Source organism: Macaca fascicularis, chromosome X (assembly GCF_037993035.2).
Source record: "Macaca fascicularis isolate 582-1 chromosome X, T2T-MFA8v1.1".
Classification (NCBI taxonomy): Eukaryota; Metazoa; Chordata; class Mammalia; order Primates; family Cercopithecidae; genus Macaca; species Macaca fascicularis.
Window position 1 is genome coordinate 49,059,109 of NC_088395.1, and position 21,372 is coordinate 49,080,480.

Consider the following 21,372-nt stretch of genomic DNA (forward strand, 5'->3'; position numbering starts at 1 on the left):
TGCCTGAGTGCTTCCTTCGAGGCTGCCCAACCCAAGTCGGCAAGATGCACAACACATTTTATTTGCAAAAACTCAGCTAAGAGAGTGTGGGGCTGGCAGGGGCTGGGGGGCTGAGCTGAGGTGGGTCATGAGAGAGCTTAGTCATGTCGGCCCTGCGTGGGGTGGGGTGGTGGGGACAGGGAGTCCAGTGTCTACCTCACCCTACCCCTAATACTGATCAGAGTTTGGTCCCAGCTGGGCCAGGGCAAGAAGAGAACGAGGCCAGGCCAATGTCTTCAATCCCAGCGGCTAGGAACCCTTCACCTTGGTGAGCAACCTGTGGTGGGAATGGGGAGGAAAGAAAAACACAAAGCTGGGCTAGGCCGACAGGTGGGTTTCCTGAGCAAGTGAGGGCGGCAGTGGTGAGGCTGGTAGTCCTGGTGTTAGTAATGGCGCCCACCTGGGTCAGAAAGCTACACGTGGACTAAATAAATACAACATCTTTATTTGGCATTGGATATCCTGACATTTGTTCATTACAGTTCCTTAAAAAACAAACCAAAAAATCAGAACAAATTAATCAAAAATAAAGATCCAGTGGCTCTATTTACATATAGCAAAGACAGCCCAGGCATCTTCCATGCACACACACACCCCGCCCCAATACAGTTAAGGGGTTAATAAGCTTTGGGGAGTGCAGGAGGCAGGTTCCACAGTTCATCAATCCCACGACACCCCCATGAGGTAGGGGTGCCTCACACAGCCAGACAGATATCAACAGTATGATTGGCAGCTTTATTTTTCCTCTCTAGACGTCTCCAAAAATAACCCTGCATCTGGCAACTGACAGTGTCTTAAATACAATGAGATTCAGCCACTTCAAGGACCTCCATTTTTCCCACACCCTGGATCATTAATGATATGATTACACCACAAATCCCAAGTCCACTAAAAATCAAATGGCCCCGACCGCACCTTCTGCCAGAAGGGCTGATGCAAAAATCTTAGCTCTTGTCCCTTTCTCCCTGGGGACTCACAAGAAGTCCATCTTCAAGGTGTCAGGGAAGCTGGCCCAAGGCCACACAAAAGACGGAACTGCTAACATGATCCAGAGCGGTGGTAAGGGAGGAGAGAAGGCCTCAAACTACGGGCAACTGAACCCCAACAGGTAGGCATCGGTCATTCCTGAAGAGCTGCGGAGTTCTGTCCAGTGTGTCCTTATGGAGGTGGAGGGACTGCTGGGAGGGAATCTCCCAGACAAGACACCTCCAGAAGAGGGCATAGGGTCAGGGAGGGAGCAGACAAAAAAAAAGGCCTTGAATAATAACCCCGACCCTGCCTCCAAAGAGGTTAGAGGGGGCAGAGGAGGCAGCTCTAAAACCCCCACCGGGGGAAGGGGGTCAGCCTACCAGGAAGGGTTCACGTGACACCCAGCTCTAGTCCCACGCCCCTCCAGAAGTCTCAGTGACCTGGGAGAAAAGACCATCTCCCAAACCCAGAGGAGCCAGGCCCCGGAGGGCGGCAACTTGGGTCCTGCAGATGCCCAACACCCTCCACCCCAGTCCCCCTCCCTTGTGTTCCCCATTGCTGCCAGCCCTCACTTCACCAGCACTGACTTCGGCAGAAAGGACTCCGTGATGAGATCTCCATGGTGGGAAGACAGCTGCGGTGGCGGTGGCTGCCCGGGAGGCTGCTGGTGAACGCAGGGCCCGGAGGCGGAAGCAGAGGCAGAGGCTATGGCTTTGGCTGCACCTCGGGGAAGGCTGTAGAGGTAGACGGCACCAATGACGAGCCCAGCGCCAAGGGCAAATAATGGGTCCACGTGGAAGCCAAAGAGGCGAATGGAGGCAACAGTGGACAGCACAATGGACAGGGAGGTGGCAAAGCCCTTGAGGATGTTGTCAGCGTACTTGACAACCACAGCCACCAGTAGCCCACCAAAGGCCTGGTTGAGCACCACGCCCCAGACAGCAGGCGTGTACCCAAAAAAGAAACCGCGGGTGGCCACGGCGGTACCCTCAGCCCACCAGAGCCCCACTAGGCCCAGTGCTGTGCCAAAGAGGCCCAGTTGCAGGTTGCGCAGCCACACGGAGCCTGAGCTGCCTTTGAGGATCTTCTCAAAGTAGACACCTGCAAAGCCGGAGGAGAGACAGGAGGCCACGACGGCTGCCAGGCCTGCCCCAGGGTTCTGATCCAGTGGCCGTGGGCCTCCCCCACTGGCTTGCTGTGCCTGGACAATGGCGACGCCAGTGAAGAGGAGCAGCAGGGAGGCCCACTGCAGCCGGGAAAGGCTGCGGTTCAGCATGAGCACGGAGAACAGCGCTGTGGTCAGGATCTTCAGCTGGTACGTCACCTGCGAGTGGCACGTGGAAGGCACTGAGGGCTAACCCTGGCCCCCAACAGGTACATATGGGGGGCAGCACCCACTGTGGGTCCCCAGGCACAACGGAGGGACAGGGTGGGGGGTATGACAACAAAAACAGCAAAAGGAGCCAGCCACTGGCCATTGGCTGAGCTGCAGCAAAACAGTTCTGAGGTCTCTCCCACCAAGTGCACAAAAGGACGGCTGTGCCAGGAAGTCCACATCCCAATCCTATTTCCTGGCTGTGTGACGGGACAAAGCACTTGCCCTGTCTGAGCCCTGGCATCATCATCTATAAAAGATGGCTGAGGTATGGAAGTATCTTTGTGATGAGGGACTTGATACAAATGAATCAATAGCCACAACAATTTCAGCAAATACTTACATAGTGTTTACAATGTATCAGTGTGGTTCTAGGCACTGCACATGAATTCATTCATTTAATTCTCACAACACCATTCTGAAGTGAGCACCACTGTAAGCCCCAATTTAAAGATGAGAAAACTAAGGCACAGAAAGGTTAGGTGACGTGCCCCAAAATCACACAGCTGGAAAGTAGCAGAGCTGAGATTTGAACCCAGGCAGCCTGCTCCCAGAATCCAGGCTCTTTAACCATTTCACAAAGCTGCCCACAAATAGCCTAAAGCTTATCTATCATCAACCAAGGGCTCTTCACAGGTATTATTTCTTTTAAGTATCCTAGCATCTCAGTGAACAGGCATTACTATTTCCACCCCCAATTTTCAGACGAGAAAAGGTTGAGGGAATTCCAAGGACATTCTGGAGGTGACATAGCCCCTGTCCTCTGCAACATCCCCCCACCACGCTATTCCCATACTCCAGTCCCCAACCCAGTTAGTTCCTCTGGGGCCATGCTGGGCTTGCGGCTCACCTGGAAAGTGGCAGCTGGTAGGTTAGAGATGGCAACATACTGGAGGTTATTCTGCAAGGTGTAGATGAGAGAGGGCACTGCGAGCTTGAGTGTGTCCACATACTGCACCAGGACAGCCTCATGAAGGAAGAGAACCAGGTGCTTCACGTTACCTAGGTGGGAGGAGGAGAGCCCTTCTCAGCACTGACAGCCATACACGGGGAACCCCTGAAGGCTGGGAACAGGCCTTGCTATCGTGACTCCCCCATCCACCCTGCTGTCCAATCCCTGGGGGCTGGAATGAAGTCTGTGATCTTGGTTTTCCCTAGGGTATAACCATGTTTCCAGCTAGCTTTTCTGAGACTCAGTTTAATGGCAGCAAAAGAATCAGCCATCTGTGTCTGCTAATCACAGAGCATGTCACTATGTTAGAGCCTACCTCCCTGGCAGACAGCCCCATTCAGGGCAAGCACTCAATACTCAATACATTTTTGTACAATGAAATAACCATCATTAGGCTAGGCGCCATGGCTCATGCCTGTAATCCCAGCACTTTGGGAGGCCAAGGCGGGTGGCTCATGAGGTCAGGAGTTCAAGACCAGCTGAGCCAACCACACGGAAACCCCATCTCTACTAAAAATACAAAAATTAGCCAGGTGTGGTGGCATGTGCCTGTAATCCCAGCTACTTGGGAGGCTGAGGCAAGAGAATTGCTTGAACCTGGGAGGCAGAGGTTGCAGTGAGCTGAGACAATGCCATTTGCACTCCAGCCTGGGCGACAGAGTGAGACTCCATCTCAAATAAAATAAAATAAAATAAGAAATAACCATCATTAACTTGGAGCTTATGAAATAGAAGCCCTAGGAGCTGGGGTGGAGGGCTGTCTCCCACACAGAAGAGAAGTTTAGTCTAGACTTTTCTTTTTTTTTTTTTTTTTTTTTTTTTGCACAGTGGCACCATCTCGGCTCAGGCTCACTGCAACCTCCACCTCCCAGGTTCAAGTGATTTTCCTGCCTCAGCCTCCCGAGTAGCTGGGACTACAGGTGCATGCCACCACTCCCAGCTAATTTTTTGTATTTTTAGTAGAGACGGGGTTTCACCGTGTTAGCCAGGATGGTCTCCATCTCCTGACCTCGTAATCCGCCCACCTTGGCCTCCCAAAGTTCTGCGATTACAGATGTGAGCCACTGCACCAGGAGTAGTCTATAGGCTTTTAGACTTATCCTGGCTCCTCACTGACCCATGTGCCATTTGAGGGCAGGGGCCACCACCTCTCCCTTGTTGCATCTTTCTGTCAGCCCTAGACACAGAGTTGCCTCTGCCATATGGATGAGTGCAGGCTTGACCATTAAGCAGAAGTCCGCTTGGGACCTGCTCCAGTGAAAACATGATAATTGGGCTGGGCACAGTGGCTCACGCCTATAATCCCAACACTTTGGGAGGCCAAGGCGGGTGGATCACCTGAGGTCAGGAGTTTGAGACCAGGCTGGCCAACGTGGTGAAACCCTGTCTCTACTAAAAATACAAAAATTAGCTGGGTGTGGTGGTAGACGCCTATAATCCCAGCTACTCGGGAGGCTGAGGCAGAGATAATCTTTTGAACCCGGGAGGTGGAGGTTGCAGTGAGCCGAGATCATGCCATATGCACTCCAGCATGGGCAATAAGGGCAAAACTCCGTTTCAAAACAAACAAACAAAAAACATGAGAATCATTTCCTATGTAACAAGGCCTTTGCAAAGCTCGCCCCACTTTTTGGCAGTTCATCTTTTTTTTGGCGGGGCGGGGGCGGGGGGTGGGTATGGAGTCTTGCTCTGTCGTCCAGGCTGGAGTGCAGTGGCATGATCTTGGCTCACTGCAACCTCCGCCTCCCGGGTTCAAGCAATTCTCCTGCCTCAGCCTCCCAAGTAGCTGGGATTACAGGCACCTGCCACCATGCCCGGCTAATTTTTGTATTTTTAGTAGAGACGAGGTTTCACCATCTTGGCCAGGCTGGTCTCAAACTCCAGACCTCGTGATCCACCTGCCTCTCGGCCTCCCAAAGTGCTGGGATTACAGACATGAGCCACCACGCCCAGCTGGCAGTTCATCTTTTAAGTCACAGCTGGGTGTCACTCCACAGGCAAAACTTCTTCAAACACTGAACAAAGTTGTCCCTGGAACTCCTACTGATGCTCATTCACCAAACCCTGTCCACTACTGGTCTCCAAACTCTAATTCAGGGGAAAAAATTCCGGGCGGGGGAGGGAGGGGTGCTGAAATGTGGCTAAGAGATGAAGGCCTGTGATTAAGTCTGTGGCTATCTGTTATTTCCATCTCCCATCAGTAATGAGGACAAGCCACTCCTCTGCATTGCTAACCCATCCACCCCCACGGCCTGAGGCAGTGTGCACACCTGCATAGTTCACAGAGTTAATAAAGGTAAGAGCAGGTCTCTTGTTAACCTGGAGTTAACAAGTGGGTGAGAATGTTCTCTTCAGTGTAAACAAAGGGCAAAGGTGCATAATTTATCTCCATCCCTTTACTTATGCAAGACCTCTTTAGAGAAACAATTGGGCAACACTTCAAAGTAGAAGACCTTCAGGGAGATGTTGAAATTAGTAGATAAACCCAACTCCCAATTTACAAGAGATAAAGAAGACAGAATATTTGTTAAATTTTTGAGAATATTTGCCTCAGGGAGGCAGCAAAATCTAGACTACCCAAAGCCTGCAAGACAAATGACCTGTTTTCTCCAACAAATTAATTGCAAAGACCAAAAAACCCCTAGAGATTAACAGATTTAGAATATAAAATACCAAACAAGGCCAGCCTGGCGGCTCACGCCTGTAATCCCAGCACTTTGGGAGACCGAGGTGGGCAGATCATGAGGTCAGGAGTTCGAGACCAGCCTGACCAACATGGTGAAACCCCATCTCTACTAAAATTACAAAAATTAGCCGGGTGTGGTGACATAAGCCTGTAATCCCAACTGCTCGAGAGGCTCAGGCAGGAGAGTCGCTTGAATCCAGGAGGCGGAGGTCAAAGTGAGCCGAGATCGTCCCACTGCACTTCAGCCTGGGCGACAAAGTGACTCTCTCTCAAAAAAAGAAGATACAAAACAATTACAAAACACTGACTATATACAAATGAATTTTTTTTTTTTTTTTTTTTTTTTGGAAATGGAGTCTCGCTCAGTCTCCCAGGCTGGAGTGCAATGGCAATCTCGGCTCACTTCAAGCTCTGCCTCCTGGGCTCACACCATTCTCCTGCCTCAGCCTCCCAAGTAGTTAGGGACTACAGGCGCCTGCCACCACGCCTGGCTAATTTTTTTTGTATTTTTAGTAGAGACGAGGTTTCACCATGTTAATCAGGATGGTCTCAATCTCCTGACCTCGTGATCTGCCCACCTTGGCCTCCCAAAGTGCTGGGATTACAGGCGTGAGCCACCGTGCCCGGCCTTTACAAATGAATTTTTTAAAAGTTTTATGACATTTAATAAATTACAAATTTGAACATTAACTGGATATGTGATTATTTTTTATTTAAATTTTTAAAAGGGCCGGGTACAGTGGCTCATGCCTGTAATCCCAGCACTTTGGGCAGCCGAGGAGGGCGGATCATCTGAGGTCAGGAGTTTAAGACCCGCCTGGTCAACATGGCAAAAACCTGTCTCTATTAAAAATACAAAAATTAGCCAGGCGTCATGGCAGGCGCCTATAATCCCAGCTACTCAGGAGGCTGAGGCAGGACAATTGCTTGAACCCAGGAGGTTGCTGTGAGTTGAGATTGCACCACTGCACTCCAGCCTGGGCGACAGAGTGAGACTGTCTCAAAAGAAAAAAAAAAAAAAAAAAATCAAAGATGTAAGCCTGGGCAACATGGCAAAACCCCGTCTCTCCAGAAAATACAAAAATTAGCCAGGCATGGTGGCACGTGCCTGCGGTGCCATCTACTCAGGAGGATGAAGTGGGAAGATTGCTTGAACCCAGGAGCTCAAGGCTGCAGTGAGCCGAGATCACACCACTGCACTCCAGCATGGATGACAGAGTAAGACCCTGTCTCAAAAAAAAAAAAAAGATTGGGGGTACAACTGCAGTTTTGTTACATGGATATATTGCACACTGATGAAGTCTGCATTTTTAGTGTGCTCATCACCCAAACAGTACTGTACCCATTAGGCAGTTTCTCTCTCTTGACTCGCCTCCCACCTTTCCATGTCCCCAAGACCTATTATTACACTCTCTATGTCCATGTTATTTATTTAATTATTTTTTTGAGGCGGAGTCTTGCTCTGTCGCCCAAGCTGGAGTGCAGTCGTGCGATCTTAGCTTACTGCAACCTCCACTGCCCGTGTTCAAGTGATTCTCCTGCCTCAGTCTCCCAAGTAGCTAGGATTACAAGCAGGCACCACCATGCCCAGCTAAATTTTGTATTTTTAGTAGAGACGGGGTTTCGCCATGTTGGCCAGGCTGGTCTCGAACTCCCAACCTCAAGTGATCCACCCACTTCAGCCTCCCAAAGTGCTGGGATTACAGGCGTGAGCCACCATGCCTGGCCTATTTTTTTATTATTAATTTTTTCATGTATGATTCTTAGACAGAGTCTTGCTCTGTTGCCCAGGCTGGAGTGCAGTGACATGATCTCTGCTCACCACAACCTCCATTTCCCAGGTTCAAGCTATTCTTGTGCCTCAGCCTCCCAAGTAGCAGGGATTACAAGTACCCACCACCACTTCTAGCTAATTTTTGTATTTTTAGTAGAGGCAGGGTCTCACCATGTTGGCCAGGCTGGTCTCAAATTCTTGACCTCAAATGATCCACCCGCCTCAGCCTTCCAAAGTGCTGGGATTACAGGCGTGAGCCACCACGCCAGGCCAGTATTGTATTTATTTTATTTTTTTAAAAACAATGCACCAAAACATTTATTCAAGATAATATGGGGGAATTTACTTCCATACCATATTACTTTGTGTGGGATTTACTTAAAAATAATATAGGGCTCACGCCTGTAATCCCAGCACTTTGGGAGGCTGAGGTGGGTGGATCACAACGTCAGGAGTTCGAGACCAGCCTGATCAACATGGTGAAACCCGTCTGACCAACACGGTGAAACCCCGTCTCTACTAAAAATACAAAAACTTTGCCAGGCATAGTGGCAGGCGCCTGTAGTCCCAGCTACCGGGGAGGCTGAGGCAGGAGAATGGCGTGAACCCAGGAGGCGGAGCCTGCAGTGAGCCGAGATCGTTCCACTGCACTCCAGCCTGGGCGACTGAGCGAGACTCCGTCTCAAAACAAAACAAAACAAAACAAAACAAAAAATAATAATAAGGGGATAAGGATGTAGGTAGACATATAGATTGGCAGTGAGTGAACAATCACTGATATTGTTTAAAGCGGCCATGAGTTGCTAATTGCTAACTCTGGGGGATGGGTACATGGATATGTTACTATTTGATTAATCTCTCTGATTTTGCATGTATTCGGAATTCTCCATAATATAAAGCTAAAGATGACTAAATCACATGTGAGAGACCCCTGCTACTTTATAAGCATAGACAATCCCACTCCTACAGTTCACACAGGTCAGCTCCCTGGCTGTTAGGACTAGAAAAGTGTAAGATGCAGCTACACAAAGCTGGAGGGGCGCCCCAGGCAGGTTGAGATTTGGAGACACTCTTGAAGCAAACCGTCTGTGTGAACACACACACATACATGTGGAGTCCCACGCACCGACCCCGGTGCAGCCCCCTCCCTGGCTCGTACCCCTCTTCTGTGCGAAGAGCAGCAGCAGGCAGGTGAGACCTTTGAGCACTTCCGCCATGACCACAGCAGTGGTGGCAAAGAAGCGGTCCCCTGGCAACGTGCGGGCGTAGCGGATGCTGAGGATGAGGGAGGCATTCTGGACCACCAGCACAGCTAGGGATATGTACTTCAGGCGCCTGTGAGCTGTGGGGAACGGAAGGGGCAAGGGGGAAGGAGGGGGTCAGAAGCCGCTAGGGCATAGCCACACCACCACCCACCCCCTCTCCTTTCTCACCCAGGACCCTCCTAGCCACCGCTACTTGTTCCCTCAGCCTGCCTTCTTCACCCAATGAGGGTCTGACTCCTACCGCCTTACTGCCTCAGCCACAAGCAGGAAGAGCCAGAAGGGAGAAATGGGCCCCACCCTGTCCAGTCCATACCTGGAATCCTTACCGAGGTTTCAGGTAATGGCTGAGGCAAGCTCTGGCCACGCGCCTCGGCTCCCGCCCAAGTGAGAAGCAAATCCTCCCCAGACAGAATACCGACAACTACGTTCTCCACGTTTACTGAGTGTTTACTGTATGCATATCACTGGGTTAAGGGATTTCTACGGATTACCTCAATAGACTCATATCATTGTCATCTCCAAAAGAACTGCGAGGATTCCCATTTACGGATGAGCAAACTGAGAATGTATATGAAATGATGCCCTATTTAACGAGGGACTGTCTCATGTAAAGAATAATACATCAATGCAGGGAATGAGGCCACTGTATGAGGTATGTTCACCCCTTAAGGAAAGGTCTTTCTCCCATCTAAGAAATGATTCGATTCCCTCACTCTCAGAATGGCCTACATCCCATATGGAATGATCCTCCTCATACCCAGAATGGTCTCTCCAACCCCTCCCTCCTGTGACAACTGGTTCCTCCCGACCCAGAATAGTCTACTAAATACAAGAAATGATTCCCCCATGCTCCCAGGGACTGAATCCTGTAACAGGAATGGTTATCCCACCAAGAAAGGTCTGGCTCCCTCAACCAGATGAGGAAATATTTCCCTGTACTCCACATGGTCCGTCCTCCCACCACCGCGCACCGACCCTCTAGCTAATGCTCTACCCACAATCACAATCTTTGCTCTACCCACAATCACAATCGGCTCTCTCTGCTATACGGAAGGACCTGGCACCCTCAGAACGTTCTTTTTCCACCATATAACGATGAGCCCTCCCACCCGAACGTACAATGAACTCTACCTCCATTAGGAAGGGGGCCCCCAGAACGGTCTCCTCCGCACATAATGAAGGACACCATCATCCTCAAAATGGACCCTCTCTAGTCACATAAAGAAGGACTCGCCCCACCCTAACTCACAATAGTCTCTCTGTCCTTTTATAAGGAAGGAAGCACCACCCTCAGAATAGTCTCCCACTTCTTCAGTGAAGAACTCCCACGCCCGCAGAATGGTCTCTTCCACAAGGAAGGACCCTACATATTCAGAATGGTTTCGGTGCCCTTAGCCTTCCCAAAAAGAATTACCCTCCACATTCATAATGGTCCATATGCGGAAGGATCCCACAATCACTCTCAGAATGTTTTCTTCCCCGCCCCCAACACACTCACAATGTGCACACACAGACACACACAGACACACACACACACGTCGGTCCACACGGGATGCTCCCTCTCACTTTAGTGAGGAACATTCCCGACACCCAGCGATCCCGACCTCTGCCTCCCATGCGACTGCTCGGACACAGACTGTCTCACCCGCACTAGCAGTCCCCGGCTCTAATGCACCCGCGGAAAGCGCCCCTGGCCCGGCCGCCGCGGTGGAACCACCAGCCCCAACCGCTGCCATGTTGGCATTTGCCCGGCCCGTCCCCTCGGTAACAGCAGACCACTTCCGTGTTCGTCACTTCCGCTTCCAGGCCGCCTGAGTGAAGGTGGGTCGAGAGCCGGGATCGTCAGGGTGGTCGCTTTTCTCCTTCGCTCCTAAAAGCTCAACGTAAGAGTAGCCCCGGGATTTCCAAATTCCGTCGGATCTGGATGCCGGGGACACGGCCCGATCGGCCTATCCACCGCCCCTACAGAGCTTCATCGGCCCATTCCTGTCACTAGACCCGCCTTGTCCTGCTGTTCGTCCGCTTCACTGATCGCGTTTTCCAGATCACCCCCCGATCCCGTCTCCTAGTCTCATTGGCTAAGCCATCCCTCTTTCATCTCGGCTTTTTATTGGCAGCTTCTCCATAAGGCACCGCCCCTTCCGAATCAGAAACTCCCAGGTGCTTCCTGGTTGGACTGAAGTTCCGCTTTCCCGTCTTCCAGCGAGGCCCCACCCTCTGGAAAGCACAGGGGAATCTGGGGACCAAGAAACTTTGACCTGTGGGGTCGGGTGAGGGCGTACTGGCTGAAGCATCAGGTGCGAGTCAGGCATGTAATAGCAGATAAAAGCAGAGCAGGTGAGGATAAACAAGTGAAAATGAAAAGGAAAGTTGACGCAGAGAAGACAAGTGAGTCACCAATGAGGATGGCAAATAAAGGGGACAGGCGAAAGGCTCACAGTTAGCTAGCATTTGGAAGCAGGGCAAGAGTCCGGGCCAGGGGCGGTGGCTCACGCCTGTAATCCCAGCACTTTGGGAGGCTGAGCCGGGCCGATCACCTGAGCTCAGGAGTTCCAGCCTGGGCAAAATGGCAAAACCCCGTTTCTACTTAAAAAAAAAAAAAAAAAAAAAATTAGCCGCATGTAGTGGTATGCACCTGTACCCAGCTACTCGGGAGGCTGAGACAGGAGAACCGCTTGAACCCGGGAGGCGGAGGTTGCACTGAACCGAGACAAATAAGCAGGGCAAGAGAGGTGACAGCCGAGGTCGGAGCATGTGAAACCAACATGGAATAGGGCAGGCCAGGTAAGTCAAGTGTTGAAGGAGAAATCAGAGGGATGGGTATGTAAGGGTAAAGATGGGGGAGAGGCTAAAGATTAAGAGCAAAACAGGGCGGATGCGGTGGCTCACGCCTGTAATCCCAGCACTTTGGGAGGCCGAGGCGGGCGGATCACAAGGTCAGGAAATCGAGACCATCCTGGTGAACACGGTGAAACCCCGTTTCTACTAAAATGCAAAAAATTAGCCGGGCGTGGTGGCGGACGCCTGTAGTCCCAGCTACTCGAGAGGCTGGGGCAGGAGAATGGTGTGAACCCGGGAGGCAGAGGTTGCAGTGAGCCGAGATCGCACCACTGCACACCAGCCTGGGCGACAGAGCAAGACTTTTGTCTCAAAAAAAAAAAAAAAAAAAAGCAAAACAGGTGACTACACCCTGGACAGATTCCAGTCAGTGCCCAACTCCAGCCCCGCCCTCATCAGTACCCTGATAGGGCTCTTCTTCTCCAACAGGGAAAAGGGCTTCCTCCTTCCCCTGGGGTGCCAGGGAAGGTATTTTATCTGCTTCTGAGATGGCCATCTTGATTGGGGATGTACCCTAAACACCTTCCACCTTCATGCACAGTATCTCCAACAGACAGCCCTTCTACACATACTGGGCGCTGCTTAAGATCAGGGGCAGGGGGAATCAAGATTTTTTGTTTTTTGTTTTTTTTGTGGTGCAGTTTCAAGAACCCTTAAAGGTCTTTAGGATGGCAACATAAGACTGTGGCTTCCTGAGGACAAAGCAGAGGGACAGTCTATCTCAGTGCAAAGTAGATGCTCCATAAAAGCCTCACACCTACAAATGGCCAGCCGCTTCTGATTCTATTACTTTTATTAAATAGTGGGTTTCCACACATGGCTTTTTAAATAATCCAGGCAGGGGGAGAAGAGAGGAGGTCACACTTGGAACTCCCCTCCTCACAATACGTGATTATTTACATTTTAGCAACTGGACAATCCCGGCTCAGGAGGAGGTTGCAAGAATCTGCAAAAGTTGGAGGGGGGCGCCCCAGGAGAACAAACAGCAAGCCTCATTTCCCCTAGCCCATCCCCCAAAAAACCATCCATCCCATCCTAGTGTCTGGTGGTGTCCGGTGGTGTCCATCTTCCATTCCTTCCCAAATTATGGAAGTAAGGTTCTTCTCACCAGAATAAGAGCACTTGGGATAAGAGTAGGGTCCCCTCACCCAAAAAAAAAAAAAAAAAAAAGGAAAAAAAAAAAAAAAAAGCCTTGGGTAACAGCAGGGCATTACCTCCCCCAGAATAAGGACTCCTGGGCTGAGGCAGGTAAGCAGCTTGACCCAATATGGGACCCTAGGCTAGGGGAAAGGGTCCCTTTACTAAAATAAAAGCAATTGGGGTATTGGAAGGAAAGCACCCTTGCCCAAGTAAGAGCATATGAACTAAGTTTGTGTGGTGGTAGTAGGAGGTGCCAATGTGGGGGTGACACGTCATCAGAATAAGAGTCCTGGGGCTCAGAATGGGAACAACTTCACTGAAATAAACTTCCTTAGCAAAATGAGAAGCAAGAACTTCCCCCTCCAGAATCAGGGACCACAGGTTCCGGGAGGAAGGCTCCTTTGTAGGATTGGGAAGGGAACTGGGCAGACTTGGTTTATGTCTTCTAACCCCTGATCCTCAATCCCTTACCTTAGTAATACTGGACTTTAATAACCGGTAATGACCTGTAAAACCAAGTCAACAAATGTCCGTCTATCCCTGTGACATGGCCATGGGATGGCTCTTCCGACCACTGGGGGCCAGACCAGGCCAGGCTTAGGGTAGCAAGGACCAGGCCAAAGGGGCGGGGCCTCCTTTGGGGGGGTTGAGGGGTGCATCCTCGGCTGGTGTTTGCATCCAGGGGTCCAGCAGGATCTCTTCCAGTGAGGGTCGGGAAGAAGGTTTGGGGGCCAGGCACCGGCGGATTAGGGCACAGCAGTCTGTGGGCCAAGAAGCAGAGGGAAGATTAGCAGTCAGTAGGGGGTACTGATCCCTGAGAGGGATGGAGTCTTCTGGGCTGGGGTCAGTGAGGCCTCACCTGGGGAGACATGAGCAGGGAAGTGGAGCTCAGCTTCCAGAATCTCCTGGTCCCTCTCGAAGGGAATGTCCCCACACACCATGTCATAGAGGAGGATACCCAGTGACCAGACAGTGGCTGGGAGTGCATGGTACTGGTGTCGAGAGATCCACTCTGGGGGACTGTACACCCTTGTCCCTGCACACAAGCCAGGGGTTAGACCACTCACTCTCATGATGCCCTTCTCCAACCCCAAACTCCCCAGGAAGGATGGCCTCACCACAATTAAGAGCACTCAAGATAAAAGCAGAGTCCCCTCACTAGATAAAGAGCAGCTAAAATAGCAGAGTCCCCTCAACAGAATAAAAGCATTGAGAAGTAACAGGATCCCTTTACCAGAGAAAGGATACTGAGGATAGTAACAGGATACCCTCACCAGAATAGGAGCCCAGAATAAGGTTAGCGCACTGTTAAAAGATGGACTTTATCAGAGGGCAAGGCTGAGAATCCCCAGTATTAGCAATCGATCATCTTATACAGATGCAGTATGGGTCAAGGATTACAGGATACCCCACCACTGGAGGCCAAAGGTCACAAGTCCATCAAGTAAAAACAATCCCTCCAGGGAGATTTAGAGAAGCCTTACCATCAAAGTCAGTGTAGGGTTCATCATGGAGCAGGGCACCAGAACCAAAATCAATGAGTTTGGCACAGCCACGGCGTAGGTCTATCAGGATGTTCTCATCCTTGATGTCACGATGGACAACTCCACGGGCATGGCAATGCTGGATGGCTGCCACTACTTGACCAAAGAAGCAGCGGCTTGGGCCTTCACCCAGCGGGCCCTTCTCTGTGATATAGTCAAAGAGATCCTGGGCAGGCAAAGGCCGCTCGAGGACCAGCATGAAGCCCTCTTGTGTCTCAAACCAGTCAAGCAGGCGGATCACGCCAGGGTGCCCACCGCCTGCACCCACTTTCCATAGCAGTGCCACTTCGAGTGGGCATGTGACTGAGTCTGACTGGGGGAACAGGTAGGGTGGGAAGCAGAGAGAGAAAAAAGACAGATGTCAGGGCAACAGCTCTGAGGCTTTTTACCTAAGCTCAAATTAGGGTCCCTTCTCCTGACAGTGTGTTGTTGAGCAACTCACTTCCCTTCCTGGGCCTCAGTTTCCCTAAAGACACAAACTCACACAGTGATTGAGAGGGTGAAACCAGCAAAGAGCCTGCACAAGTCTTGCATGTAGTAGATCAATAAACATTTGAATAAACGAAAGTTTGGCCGGGCACAGAGGCTCATCCCTGTAATCCCAGCACTTTGGGAGGCTGATGTGGGTGGATTGCTTGACCCCCAAGAGTTCAAGATCAGCCTGGGCAAAATGGCAAGACCCTGTCTCTACACAAACACAAAAATTAGCCAGGTTTGATGAAATGCACCTGTAGTCCCAGCTACTCGGGAGGCTGAGGTGGGAGGGTCCCTTGAGCCCAGAAGGGAAAGGTTGCAGTGAGCCAAGATCGCACCACTGCACTCCAGCTGTCTCAAAACCAACAAAAATAGAAAAAACTGGTTTTTAACAAAAGGCCTTCAGCAGAAGCAGCACCATTATGTGGTATTTTGTTTTGTTCCCTGACATATCGCAGGATATTAGAATAGTACCTTACACAGTAGGTGCTCAATAAATGTTAAACAGATGACAGCACTTGATAGCATGGGCTCTGACAAGCAGTTAGCACTCAATAAACACTGTTATTGTGTAATGGTTTGTTTTGTTCACGGACCTATATGAAGCACTAGAACAGTGGCTGCTAACAAAGTAGGGCTGAATAAATATTTGTCAAACAGGTAAAACAATTAGTAAAAAATGCCCTAGCAAAAAATGAGCTCTCAATAATTATGTAATACTTTGCTGAGTGTCTAGAGTTGTGTCTGTCATATAGTAGGTGTTCAATATACCTAATTTGTTAAACAGCTGACTGATTTATTGCAAAGGACCTAGTACAAAAGGACTTAGTGTTATCATGTATTTTGTCAGCATCACCAAGCACCTAGAACCAGTCAATAAAAAGCATAAACGTGGCCCTGCACAGTGGCTCACGCCTGTAATCCCAACACTTTGGGAGGCTGGGGCAGGCAGATCACCCGAGGTCGGGAGTTCGAGACCAGCCTGACCAACATGGAGAAACCCCGTCTCTACTAAAAATACAAAATTAGAGGCCGGGCGCGGTGGCTCAGCACTGTGGGAGGCCGAGGCAGGTGGATCACCTGAGGTCGGCAGTTCAAAACCTGCCTGGCCAACATGGTGAAACCCTGTCTCTACTAAAAATATGAAAATTAGCTGGGCATGGTTGTGCGCTCCTGTAGTCCCAGCTACTCGGGAGGCTGAGGCAGGAGAATCGCTCGAACCCAAGAGACGGAGGTTGCAGTGAGCCGAGATTGCGTCACCTCACTCCAGCCTGGGCAACAGAGGGAGACTGTGTCTCCAAAAAAATAAAGAAAAATAAAGTATAAACGCTACTGGCCACAAAATCCGCCCCCCAACCGCCTCCCCACGCCCTGCGCAGGAACACTTCGACCAGCAACCTTCTGGGCTGAGGTAGAGCCCTCTCCTGGCCAGGCTGCTGACTTGCACAGCAGCAGACGTTTTCTCGCCGAGACGCAAAAATTCCGATATTGCGCAGGCGCAATTTCCTCTAGAGCCCGCCAGGGGGCGCTCCCAACTCTACAACTTGCCCAGACCCGCCCTGATGTCGGTTAGCGCTATAACGGCAGGAGAGAAGCAGCCACCATCACCATGGTAACCAGTGACCTCTGCCCCTCGTTCCCCACCAGCATGCCCTGCGGGCAGTCCCCCAGCAGTGTTTGGAGGGAGGATGGGAAAGGATTGTTGGAGGGGAGAATCCAGGGCTCTAGGGGAATTGGGGTAAATCAGAACTGGATGTCACCCCAAGGGAGTATACATGGGCTGGCAGGAGTGTTCTCACTGTTACAGGGCCCAGGGAGTCATACATCCCCTGGAAAAGCAAGGAGGTGAATTCATCATCAGTGATGGAATAGGTAGGTCAGGAAGGGCTCCGAAGGTACTCACCAAGGGGGACCAGCCCAGCACACGATTCCGGGGAATCACTTTGATGGCCACCTGGAGAAGAGAGGGGCATGGTAAGGAGGCCAGCCAGTGATCCCCAGACCCCTCCCAGTCTAGACCTTCTGCCTACCTCCAGTATTCCTCCATCTACCAGCAGTCTAGTCTTTCTGATCTCCAACCACACCACCCCACACAACTCATACCAGGGCGTCTCCACTGCCCTACAAGTCCTCGGAACCAGGTTCATCTCTCTCACCTTCCTGAGCCCTGGGCTCTCCGTTCTCAGGCACCAGGACTCATCACTCCAAGTCCTGAGTTCTAGATTTCCTGATACCCCAGGCCCACAATCTTCCTATTTAGCTCTACGACACCCCAACTCTGTACCAGGGTCCTGGTCCGTATGACTTCACACTGGACACCTACCTCCAAAAGTCCCATAAATCTCACATCTAGGTCCCCGCTTTCCCACACATACGCAGCCTGGACCCTGGGGTCGAGGACCTCCGGAATCTGAAGCCCCCTGTCCCCTCACCCCCAACACAACCCCCTAGACCGACACACACGCGCGCACACGCACACACACACCTGGCCCTCTACACACACTGCAGGCTCACTCCTCGGACACACACACACACACACACACACACACCCCCGGTCCTCTACACACTCTGCAGGCTCACTCCTCGGTCAACCAGCATTCCAGGCCCAGGATCCCCGCCCCCGCCACACGCACCTGACCCTCCCAAGACCCTTGTGACGGATACCTGGAGTCGATCTGTGAGGCGGTGTCCTGCGAAGACGGTGCCAAAGCCCCCCTTACCCAGGAGGGGGCCGAGTCGGTACTCGGCCTCGAACGCTTCCCGATCCTTGCCTCCTACGCAGGCGGAGGCGAGGAAGTCAGGGTGGTAGCGTGCTGAGCCCAGCCACGACTCCCTCCCCCCGCGCTGCAACCCATCATTCCAGCCCACCCCGTCTGGTTGTAGCAGGGGAGGATGTGCTCACCTGGCGGCGGCGTGGGGGTCACGGGGGGCGCAGGAGGCCCCTGCAGAGGCTTAGTCAACATGGAGGTGGCGCTGCGCAGATTGAGTCCACTGAATCCGCTAAGCCCGCAGGGCGTGGACGCCCGGGGCAGCGCAGCTGGGGAGCCAGGGCTGGGGGGCGCCAGGGTGGAAGGCAGAGAAACTGGTGGTCCGGAAGCGCCCGCAGACGGCGCAGCGTTAAGATTCGCCGCGCGCGCCAGCCCCAATGCTACTGAGCCTGGGCACGCGCCTCCCGGGAGAGTCACCCTGGGCGACAGCCCCGCCCACCTGGCTTTGATCAATCCGGACGCGGCACCTGCTGTACCACAGCCAATCGGAGCCACTCCTTATTTGCATACCACCCTCATCGTTTCAAGTGCCCCCTTATGCAAATACACGCTCGGTTCTTCCGAGGAGGCGGGGCCTGCATGTAAATGAGGGGGCTTGAGGTGGGGCTCACACCAAGAGGAAACCGGTTCTGGGAATCCCTTTGCAGCACCGCGCTTGTTTTGGTTGTTGCGCGGGGTTGTTGTTGGTAGTGGTGGCGGTGTGTGTATTTACACTTAAAAAATAACTGCGCAGTATCCTTTCCTGGGAAGTTGGTTTGCCGCCGCTGCCTGGATATTAGCACAGAGATAGCGCCAGGCCGGGCTTCTAAGAATCTATCCAGGACCCCGTCTCGAAAGGTGCTTGTCGGACTCCTTCACCGGAGTCTTCCAGGCGGCCTTCACTGGAAAGCTGAGGCCAGGGCCCTGGAAATATCTGGTAGCCAGGGAGGGGGAACCCACACCATCAACGCCACGGGTGCGCATTGGTCAAAGGCAGCATTGCCTGGGGAGTGTTTATTGGAGCTTTTAACCCTGAGCCCTGGGCCCAGTCAGCAGGTCTAGAATCTAGAACAGCAGAGGGTGGTTCTTGGGGGATGGGGGTGAGCCCAGAGTGGTGGTGGCATGGGCTGCACTTGGAGTTGAGAGAGGCAAGGACTGAGAAACATGATAGAGGCTGCTAGACAAGTGGCAACCCTGACACAAATTTGTGAAAAACAGCCAGAGAAGGCGCCACACCCCAGGAAGAAAAATGCACTCCAAAGACAACATGAATGCCAGGATATACACAAACACATACTGTCAGACACATTCACAGAAACGACCTAGATACACATGCAGCCAGAGACTGACATACACTTTCAGGCAGGCACACTGTCAGAAAAATAGTTATGTCCTAGAATGACACCCAGAGATACACTGTTACAGAAAGGCACTCACGCAGACCTACATTTGCCATGTGGTAACACAGAAATGTCCCGTCAAACACACTGGCAGAACCTGTCACAAACACACTGTCACCATCAGACATGCACTGTCACAGCAAGACTTGTACTGTCCCAGAAATGAGAGACGCAGAGTCTGTCACAGAAGATACACAGATGCTCCAGGAACACACATGCACTGCTCTGAAGGCAGACATGTACTGATGTGATAGAGTCACATTTGTGGCAGTGTCACAAAAGCAGACATGGATAGACCTGTTCAGACACAGACACACATACACCATGACACATGCAGCTTATCAATGGAACAAACTGTCCAGAAATAGCTACCCAGAATCTGTTGCAGGAACACAAACGGACATCCACCCCATCAGACAGAAACCACAGATGCACTGTCACAGACCCACGCAGGCATGCACTCATCTTGGCTTTAGACACAAACTGTCAGAGATAAGAGTCCCACACTCAGTCACCATCTGACACACCTGGAAACAAGCCCTCATCACACACACAACTGGAGACACTGTGAGCTGCACATGAAGACTTGGACTCACCACAGTCACACACACACAGACACCACCAAAAAAGCATACATGTATTCTCCTTTGTTCACCCAACATTATTAGGGGTTGGTTTGCTATAAGCCTGCCAGGCCTTGATGGGGATGTTGCTATTAGAGATGTACAGATAAGTCAGGCATCAAACCTGTGCCATGAAGTTTATCTGTAGTACAGTTACTGGGGAGATTTTTAGATAGAAGTGAGAATGTGAATGGGCTTCTCAGCAGGTGACCCTCTACTTGTCTTGAAAGACAAAGTTGGTGGCTCAGGACAGGGGAGGGCAAATTGCAGGCAAAAGCCAAGAATACTGGATAGAGCGGTGAGAGATTGGCAGGGGCCAAACGGTGCAGGAACTTCTACAAAAAGGATAGTACTACTAACATTTGTGCTCTCAATGTGCCAGGCACTGTGCCCAGTAGTACATTACTTTGATCATACATATTCCCTCTAGATGATCACAAGCAGACAGCATGAGGGATTTTTTTTTTTTTTTTTTTTAAGACGGAGTCTCGCTCTGTCGCCCAGACTGGAGTGCAGTGGCGCAATCTCGGCTCACCGCAACCTCCACCTCCCAGGTTCAAGTGATTCTCATGCCTCAGCCTCCCAAGTAGCTGGGATTACAGGCACGTACAACCCACCCAGCTAATTTTTGTATTTTTAGTAGAGATGGGGTTTCTCCATGTTGACCAGGCTGGTCTCGAACTCCTGATCTCAGGTGATTCACCCACCTCAGCCTCTCAAAGTGCTGGGATTACAGGCGTGAGTCACTGCACCCAGCCTAATCACCTCTTGTACAGATGAGACACTTGAAACTCAGAGAAGCTATGAATTGACCAGGGCCACACAGCTAGAAAATGCCAGGCAAGGTTTCAAAGCAACTCTACAACAAATAGATGCTTGGCCATTGGGTTCCAGAGACACCCCACAGCCAGCCACTCAGCTAGCCATGCCCTCAACTGCAGAGCCAGACACACATCCAGCCAGAGGGTCTCCATTATCATGGCATGGTGAAAAAGATGCTTGAGAAAACCTGGGGGCTAGCCAGCCTTCTTTACCTTGGATTTACCCCTAGGAAGGGCAGGGAAAGAGGTGTCAGACTGGGGGACAAGAAAAAGGGTTTAGCCATCCTTCACCTTCTAAAACCTAGTGGGGAAGGCCCCTCTGGTTACTTCCACTAAACCCATGTCGCTACAAAGTATTAGTTGTACTTTTCCAAGGTTTTTCTTCATCAGATCATGATAAGGAAAGAGCAACATTCATGGTGAGAGGCAGGCAAAGAAGCTGGAATTCAGGCAGGAAGTTCAAGCTCACAGTCCTCTGCTACCATCACACCCCCAGGAAATAGGGTAGGCAGGGGTGGGGTCAGCAGGCAAAGACGCAGCTTTTCCAGTGGTAATAGGTCCAGAAGGAGGTTTAATAAGCAGCAAATAAAATACAAACACCAGGCACCCAGACAGACCCTGCTGGAGAGCACTCACACCTCTGAGGTCAAGCCAAGGTCCGTGCCATTGCCTCCTCTGCCCAGAGGCCCGCCCAACCCCTGCCCCACACAGAACAGAGCTGCTCA

The 21,372-nt window shown here is 51.4% G+C and overlaps 2 protein-coding genes across 12 annotated transcripts; both read right to left on the bottom strand.

Annotated features, from left to right (window-relative positions):
- Window positions 1-39: 39 nt before the first annotated feature.
- SLC35A2 (solute carrier family 35 member A2) lies at window positions 40-10,829 on the bottom strand. Of its 7 annotated transcripts, none has more exons than XM_015443424.2 (5): window positions 10,706-10,829; window positions 8,955-9,137; window positions 3,234-3,385; window positions 1,596-1,742; window positions 40-316 (listed from the first exon to the last, which is right to left on the bottom strand). In XM_015443424.2, exons 1-5 carry the CDS (start codon window positions 10,794-10,796, stop codon window positions 218-220), a joined length of 672 nt encoding a protein of 223 aa, XP_015298910.1. In that variant the 5' UTR covers window positions 10,797-10,829; the 3' UTR covers window positions 40-217. The 7 variants fall into 7 exon arrangements, with proteins under 7 accessions (XP_015298910.1, XP_005593556.1, XP_073886148.1 ...); XM_005593499.3 differs by having other exon boundaries at window positions 1,596-2,332; XM_074030047.1 differs by lacking the exon at window positions 40-316 and adding an exon at window positions 465-1,245.
- A 1,844-nt stretch (window positions 10,830-12,673) lies between these two features.
- PIM2 (Pim-2 proto-oncogene, serine/threonine kinase) lies at window positions 12,674-18,209 on the bottom strand. Of its 5 annotated transcripts, none has more exons than XM_074030048.1 (6): window positions 17,959-18,209; window positions 17,721-17,830; window positions 16,960-17,010; window positions 14,523-14,891; window positions 13,898-14,074; window positions 12,674-13,799 (listed from the first exon to the last, which is right to left on the bottom strand). In XM_074030048.1, exons 4-6 carry the CDS (start codon window positions 14,779-14,781, stop codon window positions 13,636-13,638), a joined length of 600 nt encoding a protein of 199 aa, XP_073886149.1. In that variant the 5' UTR covers window positions 14,782-14,891; window positions 16,960-17,010; window positions 17,721-17,830; window positions 17,959-18,209; the 3' UTR covers window positions 12,674-13,635. The 5 variants fall into 5 exon arrangements, with proteins under 5 accessions (XP_073886149.1, XP_045239550.1, XP_065394631.1 ...); XM_045383615.2 differs by having other exon boundaries at window positions 14,523-14,895; XM_065538559.1 differs by lacking the exon at window positions 17,721-17,830.
- Window positions 18,210-21,372: the final 3,163 nt, after the last annotated feature.

What these genes read in the sequence shown, in the direction of transcription:
- PIM2 (XM_045383615.2), bottom strand. Translation starts at nt 18,019, where the DNA reads ATGTTGACTAAGCCTCTGCAGGGGCCTCCTGCGCCCCCCGTGACCCCC. An exon ending in GCCTCACAGATCGACTCCAG is followed by an intron (nt 17,011 to 17,720) that starts GTATCCGTCACA and finishes TCTCTTCTCCAG; the next exon opens with GTGGCCATCAAAGTGATTCC. An exon ending in ACCCTACACTGACTTTGATG is followed by an intron (nt 14,075 to 14,522) that starts GTAAGGCTTCTC and finishes GCTTGTGTGCAG; the next exon opens with GGACAAGGGTGTACAGTCCC.
- SLC35A2 (XM_045383613.2), bottom strand. Translation starts at nt 10,796, where the DNA reads ATGGCAGCGGTTGGGGCTGGTGGTTCCACCGCGGCGGCCGGGCCAGGG. An exon ending in TACCAGCTGCCACTTTCCAG is followed by an intron (nt 2,333 to 3,233) that starts GTGAGCCGCAAG and finishes TGCCACTCGCAG; the next exon opens with GTGACGTACCAGCTGAAGAT. An exon ending in ACGGAGTCCTTTCTGCCGAA is followed by an intron (nt 1,246 to 1,595) that starts GTCAGTGCTGGT and finishes CCTCTTCTGGAG; the next exon opens with GTGTCTTGTCTGGGAGATTC.